Source organism: Verticillium dahliae, genomic scaffold (assembly GCF_000150675.1).
Source record: "Verticillium dahliae VdLs.17 supercont1.4 genomic scaffold, whole genome shotgun sequence".
Taxonomy (NCBI): domain Eukaryota; kingdom Fungi; phylum Ascomycota; class Sordariomycetes; order Glomerellales; family Plectosphaerellaceae; genus Verticillium; species Verticillium dahliae.
The window spans coordinates 1,734,653-1,744,774 of record NW_009276925.1 but is presented as its reverse complement, the minus strand read 5'-3'; the positions used below and the strand labels follow the sequence as shown (position 1 = coordinate 1,744,774).

General features: G+C 56.5%; 2 protein-coding genes across 2 annotated transcripts; one reads left to right on the top strand and one right to left on the bottom strand.

Moving 5' to 3' along the window:
- Positions 1-2,129: 2,129 nt before the first annotated feature.
- VDAG_02904 (pectate lyase B) lies at positions 2,130-3,424 on the top strand (the record flags this gene model as incomplete). Its single annotated transcript, XM_009653557.1, has 4 exons — positions 2,130-2,244; positions 2,349-2,485; positions 2,511-3,301; positions 3,358-3,424. The coding sequence occupies 4 exons, from the start codon at positions 2,130-2,132 to the stop codon at positions 3,422-3,424; spliced, it is 1,110 nt and encodes a 369-aa protein (XP_009651852.1).
- A 600-nt stretch (positions 3,425-4,024) lies between these two features.
- On the bottom strand, positions 4,025-8,402 carry VDAG_02903 (multidrug resistance protein; the record flags this gene model as incomplete). Its single annotated transcript, XM_009653556.1, has 5 exons — positions 4,025-4,584; positions 4,636-4,659; positions 4,725-7,166; positions 7,220-8,147; positions 8,244-8,402. The coding sequence occupies 5 exons, from the start codon at positions 8,400-8,402 to the stop codon at positions 4,025-4,027; spliced, it is 4,113 nt and encodes a 1,370-aa protein (XP_009651851.1).
- Positions 8,403-10,122: the final 1,720 nt, after the last annotated feature.

The following is a 10,122-nucleotide window of genomic DNA, read 5'->3' as shown; positions in this document are numbered from 1 at the left end:
GCTGACAATGAGGTTGAGGGAACGATTTTGATTCCAGCCTGTTTCAGCACTTGAGCTGGAGGTGATAAGTACTTTTAATTTCGGTTGGGCACTTGACGTGTTATTTGGGCGGCATACCTAGTCAGATCTAGGCCCTGCCGTTAGATCTTAGAGCAGCACGGCATTGTGATCATCCTTCCACTCAGGTACCTTAGATAGCACACGTAGCTCCGCTTTTACTTGTAGCAGCGGTCGTCTGCTTCTTTGTTGCCTGGTTATCTCATTGGCACGTACGTCAGTCCTCAAAGTCAGATGCATTGACAAAAGAGATGGCTCAAGAAGCTTGAATGTAGAACGGAGCAGTAGCTGTGGCAATGCTCTTTCATCCATAGACGTGTAACTAGAAGCATTCATCGTGTGCCTTTGGTCTCTGTATTTGTCGATGCGTGGTAAAGCACGAGTCTGGCCATGCTGCATTGCCAGTTCAATCCCGTGAGTGCCAAGGTACAGGGTAGTGCGAAGAAGAATGACGTTGAACTTGTTAGTATACAGAAGAATAGGATGACTGGATTTTGGCAAGACAATCTGGCTTCCTATAGAAAAGGTAACGCTGAACAAGGCAACCTATGCCATACTCCTGCTTTTGTTACAGCGTAAACACATCTCAGATAGACTTTCTCCTGGGCTGGCCTCCTCACCTGCGAAAGGCGTCATCAGGTCATTTTCGCCAGCGAAACCGACCAATGAAAAACAAAACAAGAGGTCGAGCAGAGAGAATGTCGAACCCAGAAATGACCGGCCCGACAGGACCAAATCGGCCCCATCAACATGGTGACTGCGCGTACAGCTGTCGAAACCTTTGCGTGCTGTGAGAATTCCCGTTCTATCAGGGTTCGTTCTATTCCGAATCTTGCAAATGATTGTTGACGTCAAACCTTTCAATGATTGCTGCTTCTGAAGATGCCAGTGTTGTCGCCTCCTTTGGTGGCGTGCCCGGAGCTGGTCGAAGACATTTCCGCCAATGACGCCTGCAGCTGAGGTCATCGAGAACCAAACTGAGAGCATCTGTGGGAGAGAACCTACTAAAATGCGACCCTGTGATGCCTTGCCTGCCGTGCTGAGTTGCCATTTTCGGCGCCTTGCAACACTGGCGAACCAAAGCTAATATGGTTTGCATAGGAAGACCTGGTTTGTGTAGCATGGCTTGCGCCCACCATCAGCGATGAACAAACACGAGATCCAAACCAGATAATCCTGACGGCTCTATGTGGACTGACTGGGTCCCTTGTGAAGCCAGCAATCGGGGAGGCATTTGCAGGCAAGAACCAACATATTTGTCAGAGAAGACCGAGGGGAACGACTATTTAACGCTTCTTGGCGTCGTCCCCCATTTGGAGCTCAGCGGTCGATTTGGGGTCTTGGTATTGGCAGAAGGCGCTACACTACTCTATCTGAAGCAAATCTGGCTTAAGGGCGTGACGAGAACCGAGATGAGGGTAACTTGACGGGGCAGTTCCCCTGTGAACAGCACTTGTTTGCGGGCCCCGATCGGGACACGGAGACAGTCCCACGAGGCCGTTGCGGACTAGCCGCAGGGGGCGATTGGCGGCATTGGGAGGAACTCCGATACAACTCCCGAACATATGGCAGGTTTCTCCACGCGTTTAACTTTTGGCTTGCAACCCCAGGTTTTCCGAACATGCCAAGAAGGTAGTGTTGGACGGGATGCGGAGCTGTTGAACGGTGGTAGGTCAAGACACCCACAAACTCCAGCACTGCCTCGTTGAGGGGTTGCTGGACATGTTTGACTGAAATATCTGCCAGTCCTGAAATTAAAATGAAGAAAGTGGCAAAGGAGTATCACGATCCGAGGTGTCTTGAGTGGTGGGAAATCCGATGAGAAATAGATGAATGGGACAACTCGCTCAATCAGATTATCCGCAGCATTCACTGTGGCCTGGGAGGAAAATTGACAGGATGGTCAAGCTCAAGGAAGGACATAAAGTCCGTGTCTGCCCATGGGGTTGAAGTCCTCTTCTGTAGATCTTTACCTCGACATTGTCTTCCCACATAGGATCTGCAATCGTGATCGACCCGACACCCGAGCCCAACGATCTCCCCCATCGTCCCAAACTTTCACAACCCTTGCAATGGAGCTGAAGAACCTGGCCCTTCTGGCCTTTTTGGGTCTGGCCTCTGCTCAACAGCAGCCCTATGGCCAATGCGGTGGACAGGGCCACACCGGCCCGACGACTTGCACCTCTGGTTTGTGCACCTGATATTTCAGAAACTTTGGGCTGTTTAAACTATTGAGGCTGACATGGACTACAGGATGGACCTGTGTGGTGTCTAACCAGTGGTACTCACAGTGTCTCCCAAGCTCGAGCAGCCCTCCCCCGAGCAGCCCTCCCCCGAGCACTCCGCCGCCAAGCACTCCTCCTCCGAGTACTCCTCCTCCGAGCACACCCCCTCCCAGTTCGCCTCCTCCTTCAAGCGGTGGCAACTCGTGCGGACCAGCTCCCATTGACCAGCTCGTCGGCTACGGTGCTGGCACCACGGGTGGTGGCAGCGGCAGCGGCGTGACTGTCACTTCTTGTGCGGCCCTCAAGACAGCCATTGCTAACGCTGGCGTCATCCGCATCTCCGGCATCCTTTCGGGCTGCGGCCGCATGGACCTTCTGGCTGGTACGAGTGTCATCGGTGTCGGTGCTTCCTCTGGTCTCCGTGACGGCGGCTTCCGTGTCCGCCGCACGGGCAACGTCATCATCCGTAACCTTGTCTTCCACAACCCCATCCCTGGTGGCGACATTGTGTCTCTCGACCAGGCAACCCGCGTATGGGTTGACCACTGCGACTTCCGTAGCGATGGCATCGTTGGCGACAAGGACTACTTTGACGGCCTCCTTGACGCATCGCACGCCTCGGATGAGATCACCATCAGCTGGAACAAGTTCCACGACCACTGGAAGGGCTCCCTCGTCGGTCACTCCGACAACAACGCCTCCGAGGACCGCGGCAAGCTGCGCGTCACCTACCATCACAACCACTTTTACAATGTCAACTCCCGCCTGCCCTCGATCCGCTTCGGCACCGGCCACATCTACAGCTCGTGCTACGAGAACAACCCCACGTCCGGCGTCAACTCGCGCATGGGCGCCCAGGTCCTCGTCGAGAACACCGTCTTCATCAACACGAACCAGGCCATCGTCACGAACCTCGACAGCGACGAGCCCGGCTTCGCCGTCCAGAGAAACAACCTCTTCACCAACAGCCCCATTGACATTACCCAAACGGGCTCTTACTCGCCCCCTTACAGCTACACGTAAGTCTCAAAGGATCGCCGTGAGCACAGTGAAGATCTCTACTAACATTCAATAGTCTTGACCCAGCCTCGTGCGTCTGCGCCCTTGTCAAGGCCCGTGCCGGCACTGGTGTTGTGGCTTAGGCCACCCGCAGCCCTAGCCATCATCGGGATCACTGGCGCCAAAGCTTTACGGCCGTCACCAAATGGTCTCTGCTTTAGTGGAGGATGATCGAGGTTGTTGAGTTGACGGCTCAGTTGGAGTTGGCGGTTTTCGCCGTCACCCGCATAGGAAGATTGCTGAGGGCCCTCCTGTGGTGGGCGGCGACGGCGGATCGGCCGAGGTAACGTGTATCGGGTGTTTTCCTTGATAGTCTGGTTCGAAAACAGAAACTATTGCGCTGAATTTTGATCGTGCCTATGTCTTGCCTTATTCAGCTTGTTGTCATTAGTTTTTGCCCATGGCTGTTAGGCATTGCATCAACCAAGCATCTGGCCAACGCTTCGCACAGGACAGCCTCAAACGTAGTTGGCGGCTGCACCACTCATAGAAAAACCCCTTCGTTTGTGCATCGTAGCTGAGCGCTGTCGTAACGCCTTGACGGCGACAGAAGAATGCCCGTCTGACACCAGGACAATCAATTCAGCCCTTCCAAGCAAAGTATGAACGCTCTCTATTATGAAGGCATAAAAGCCAGATCTATCTTCTCTCGAACAAGTACAAATCCCGCACCTTGAATCTCCTCACTGCAGCATCTGCTGCATGGCGTTGATGCGATAGCTCTCCCTCCTCTCCATGAGCTCCGTGTGGCGGCCCTGATCGACAATCTTGCCGCCCTCGACGATGAGGATGACATCCGCCTTCTGCACCGTGTGCAGCCTGTGCGTAATGGCCAGCACAGTGGTGCCCCTCGACGCCCTCTCGAGACCCTCCTGCAGCGCCGCCTCACTCGCGGCGTCGAGCGCGCTCGTGCTCTCGTCGAGCAGCAGCAGCCTCGGCTTGCGCACGAGGGCGCGCGCAATGGCGAGACGCTGCCTCTGACCACCCGAGAGCCTCTGTGCCGAGGCGCCGCACTCGCTGTCGTAGCCGTCAGGCAGCGCCATGATTGTGTCGTGGATATTGGCAAGACGGCACGCCTCCTCAATCTCGGCATCCGTGGCCTCGGTGCCGGGTGCGGCGCCTAGGCCGACATTGAAGCGCACAGTGCCGTCGAAGAGCGTCGGGTCCTGTGGCACCAGGGCGATGGACTCGCGGAACGAGGGTGGCAGCGGCTTGAGGTCCTGGCCGTCGAGCGAAATGGTGCCTGTTGTCGGGTGGTAGAGTCGCTGGACGAGTGACATGATAGTACTCTTACCAGCACCCGAGGGACCGACAAGGCCTGCGGGGAGATTGCGTCAGTTACACGTTCTTCGTTTTGAAAGGCAACGAAATGATTGTGCTTACCGCAGAATTGACCAGGCTGCAGAGTGAAGGAGACACCATCGAGAACAGGCACGTCAGGACGGTTTGGATATGTGAAACCGACGTTGTTAAACGTGACCTTGGCACCACGGCTCTCGCCCTTGAAAGGCTGCTTCAGCTGCACTTCGTTGGCGGCCTCGGCGTCAGCACCATCGCTGCTTGGGGCGCCCTTGTCGCCGCCGGTCTTGCTCTCGCGCGCCGTCTGCAGCGTCTTGAGCTGGGCCTTGCTGAGATCGCGGCCGGATCCGAGGTTGATGACGTTCAGGATGCGCGAAACAGCGAGGCGGGCCCTCGAGAACTCGGGCGCCAGCGAGAACATGGTGCCCCAGAGCTGCGCGCTGACGAGCATGGCGATGAGGATGATGAAGAACTGCGTCTGGTTGTACTCGCCGCGCATGATGAGCTGGGAGCCCCACCAGTACGAGAGACAGTAGATGAGCGTGCCCATGCTGTGCTGCATGGCGAGCCAGATGTTGGTCGAAGCCGACGAGCGGAAGATCATCTTTTGCGGTCCACGGAGCAGGCGCGTGTAGGAGCCCATGATCTCACCCTCGAGCGACAGCGCCGCGATGGTGCGGATCGAATGGACAGCCTCGACGGCAACGGCCGTCGCGTCCGCAAAGGCGCCAGCCTGGCGTTCTTCATAGCGAGCCAGCATGCGCAGCTGCATGATGCCGGCGCCGAGGAGGAGGGGGATGGTGGCGAGACAAACGATGGCGATCTTCCAAGCGATGATGTGCGACAAGATAATGGCGATGAAGAAGTTGACGACAATGGCAAAGACTGTGCCGATGGTCGAGCCGCTGAAGCCGCCGAGGGCCGCACTGTCCTTGGTGATGATCGTCAGCAGCTTCGTGGGCGTCTCCGACTGGTGCCAGTCGAGGTCCTGTTCGAGCAGGGAGCGGAAGGAGAGAACGCGGACAGCGTAAAGCATCTTCTCAGCCACGACGCCAAAGAAGGACCACGCGACAAAGTTGGCGAAGAATTCAATGCAAGCCAGCATAAAGATCATGCCGGCAAAGAATCGTCCGAGGTCGAGGATGCGCTCGACTGTGTTGGCGCAAGGGTTCAGCGCACCAACAGTGTAACCGAGAATGACACCAGCAGAGGAGAACGTGCAGCCAACGATGGCGGCAGCGATGATGGCGCCCACGAGCCACAGCAGCGACGGGCGAACGAGGCGGCCGAGTCCCTTGGTGACGAAGAAGAAGGGCTGCTTTGTGTCCAGCTCCGTCCTGGGCTCTTCCTCCTCCTTCTCCTCCTCCTTGCCTTTTTCGGTTGCTTCCTTGGCGGAGGACTGCTTGCTCAGGATATGGTCTGCAGGGTCCAGCTTCTCCGAGGGGAAGATGTCGGTCTTGAGCGTAGAGGCATCCAGAGAGTCGCCGGAGATGGAGCTGCCCTCGCCACGGTCGACAGTGCCCACAGACTGCAGGCTGGCCATTCGGGCGAACACGCCGCCTTCAATGGCCATCAGCTCAGCGTAGGAGCCCTGCTCGACGACCTGACCGGCTTCCATGACGACAATGTTGTCTGCCTTGCGAATCGTCGACAGACGGTGGGCGATGGAGATGACTGTACGGTGCTTGGCGGCGCGCTCAACAGCCTCCTGGATGCGGCGCTCGCTGGCAGAGTCGAGGGCCGCAGTGGCCTCGTCAAGGACTAGGATCTGGGGGTCACGGATGAGTGCCTGAGCGAGCGCGATCCGCTGACGCTGGCCACCGCTGATGAGAGAACCACCGGGACCAGCTACGGTGCCGTAGCCGCTCTCGAGGCGCTCGATAAAGCTGGCGGCATCGGCCTGGTCGGCAGCGTCGTGAACGAGCTTGACAATTTCGACGGCTTCGGGACCAAGGGCCTCAGCAGAAGCGCTGAGGTCTTTGCCCTTGTTGCCGAGCTCGGTAAGGTTGTTCCAGTTGAGGAAAGACTTGAGGTGAGCGTGAGCAGGCTTGGTCGTGTTGACGAGACCGAGGGCAATATTAGTCAGGATGGAACTGTTGAGCAGGGTAGGTTCCTGCTGGACGAAACCCATGTGGCTCCTAAGATTGCGAAGGTTGATATTGCGAATATCTTGGCCGTCGTACGTGATGGAACCCTCGCCCGGGTCGTAGAGACGGCTGATCAGGGAGGCAATAGTTGACTTGCCGCTGCCGGAAAGACCAACAATGGCGGTGTATTTGCCGGTAGGGAACGTCAGGTTGACGTTGCGAAGAACTGGTTGCGTGGGTCTTGAAGGATAAGAGAAGCTGACATTGTTAAAGGAGATGCCAGTCGAGGAGGCATTCTCGGCAGGCAGAATCTTGCCAGCGTCCGACGTGGCATCGAGGGTCGAAGGGGCCTCAATGTCATGCTGGAGACGGAGGAACGCGGCCGAAGCACCCCCGAAGAGGGGCAGAATAGGGGCAATACCGCCGAGCATGACGCAGGCTAACAAGGATATCAGAAAACTCCATTGATTCGCACCGCGCAAGAGGGCTTACCGTCAACAATCAGGAGAACCACAGTGTAAATATCACCCATCGAGGTGCCGTTGGGGTTTGTTCTGGTCTCGGCGATCATTTTGCTGCCCTGCCAGAAGGCCAACGCGTTGCCGGCATAAGCAATAAAGTACAAAAGGCCAGCCTGAATGGCAGCCACGACGGCTTTCTTGATGCCGGCGGCCCGAGCCTCGAGCATCAGGTCGGCGAAACGAGCTTCCAGCCGAGGGCCGGCTCCAAAGGCGTGCACGACCGAAATGTTCCGCAGGCACTCGCCAGCCAGAGACGATGCTGTACCGATGGCCGTGGACATGCGCGCCGTATACTTGGCAAAGTAGGCACCACCAATCACCGACATGAGCATGAAGGCCGGGATCATGGCTGTCAGCATACCGGCAAGCTTCGCCTGCTTGATGTAGGCAATAATGAAAGCGGTAACGAAGAAGCTGATGCTTGAGATGAAAATGCCAACCTTCTCCGAGGTACCCGCCTGGACGGCCGTGATGTCGCCGTGGAGGCGGCTAGAGACCTCGCCAGCGTTGGCCCGCTCGTCGAAAAAGGAAGGCGGCTGGCGCATAAGGGCAGCGAGGTAGCGAACGCGAAGACGCTGGGCAAGGCGCTGGCTGATAACGCCCCAGGCGAGGATGTAGATGTAGATGAGGCAGAAGGCTGCAATAGCAATGATGGCCATGAGGAGAACCTTTTCGTTGATATCGGACGCATAGGCGAAGGGGTCGGCGGTCTGCGCTTCGGCGGCGCAAGTAGCGTCGTTGAGGTCATCGACGAGCTGACCGAAGAGAATCGCCATCAAGGGGAACGGAGTTCCGGCGGCAGCGGCACATATGGAGCCACCAACGATGAGAGTAATGTCGAGCCATGTTGGGTCGGCGGCGAAGAGGCAGCGGAAGTAGATGGTGAGGGAGTGAAAAACCTAACGACAATGATCAGATCATGGTGACAATGGCTTTGGCCATCGTTGGGGATGAAACAATGAAGCGCGGTTGGCATGAGAGGTGGGTTGACGTACAGACTCGCTGGCAGGCTGCTCGATATCCTTTGACTTGACGCTTGTCGCGTCGCTTTTCTCTGTCGGCTCAGCAGGCTGTTGGGGAAGCATCTCGCGATCTTGTTGGCCCGCCACCAAAGGCGGCACGGGAGCCTCGAGAGGCTTCTCTGTGACAACCATTGTTTTGTTGTCAGAATCCGACTCCGGATTGTCGCCTCACAGGAAGGAAATCAATTCATCGAATGCCGTGGGGTGGTGTGGACCGCGTCTGTCGAATGCAGGTCGAAGCTGTCCCTGGGAATGATGATGAGGGGATGGCGTCGCGGGGTGAGGCACGAGAAATAATGAATGAAATCCCGTGAGAAAATAACGTCAGAGACAGAAGCTCGAAGAGAAGCGAGGCAAGTGTAGCCGATTGCAGAAGGGCCAGACGAGCTTATAAGGGAGCTACATGCGTTTGCCGATCGACAAAAGGGACAGCAGGGCTTGGAGGGGCCGTTGGCACACATGTGACCTGAGAATGGCTGCATAATGCCCGCGTGCGACCATCCGATGCCGGGGCCGAAGGAGGCGTGCGTGCCAGGTCACGGCACGGCTGGGGGGCCAAGGAACGAGGGAAGCTCAGGGCAAGAAAAGGCGAGGATCTGATAAAATTTTCAACATCATCTCGGCAGCACAGCTCATCCCTGTGTGTGGCCGATGATCCCAGCTTGATCCCCCACCTAATAACGCAAGTGTTAAGCCCTTTTTGGCCGAAATAGCATCTGATAAGATCATCAGCGCATCTGATTAGATGCTCTGGTGTCGCTCTGAGCCCATCGGAGCCTCGGCGCTAAGGTCGGAGCGGGGGCAGGACGGCCATCTCTTCCCTTTATAGTCTTAGTGGCCCTCCTAGCCGAATGGTGTAGTGTTGCCGATCAGGCAAGGTTCTGTTCTGTGACCCAGGAGTACTTTCATCCCAAATGTGGAGTCCTCATTTGATGCATTTGTTCTGTCGTTATCGCCCCGGTAAGACTCCTTACCGATGCTGGATCTGACCAATTACCTTCGTTTGGACTTCTGGAAGTCTCCTTTTGTACCTTAACAACAATCAATCCACTTTGTTCAATTCCGTGGTGACAGTTATGAGCCCGGGCGACGATACAGCTCCTTGACCTTCGATATCTACAGCAGGGCGCCTACGGCCAATACGCCTGCTGCGAAGCTGTCTACAGCTGAATCGCCGCTGCACTTCAACAGTCAATTGACGCGACGTTTCGCCATTGACGACCACTGGCCAAGGGCCGTTACCGACATCCTCCAGGAGAGCGATCATCTCTCCACGACACATCGAAGCAGGAGAAATCAGCTCCTCAAGACCAATTGAACCTCCGAGACGTGTGGCCTAGGGCTTGAGTACACGCGGGGTCAATTGATGATATTCAACATACACGCGATCAGTCGCGACCATCGAACGACCTCCCCGACGGTCTCCGACAACGCCCAGGGATCCTCAAGATGGACTCTGGTAAGCACAGAGTGACACTTACAAGGAGGGAGGAATGGAGGACATGGCTCAACTCCGTCAGAGCCGTGGCGACCTCCTACGAGGCCTGGGATCTAGTCGACCCAGACAAAGAGGCTGACAGACGGCCCAAGAGGGCCAAGAAGCCAACAGCACCGTCATTCGAAGATGAGACGCGAGATCTCAGCACACTGCTGACGTTGTACAAGATCCATTTGGACATCTACAACAGGGAGTCAGCGGGCCTCCAGGAGGTCCAGAAATACATCCTCAACACAGTCGACAGGAGCCTTTCGGCCGTCTTCATGAACGAGGAAAGCAGCCAGGAGTGGCTCAAGGCGTTGAAGGACCACTTCGCCCCTTCCGACATGGGACAGAAACAATACATTCGCCAGC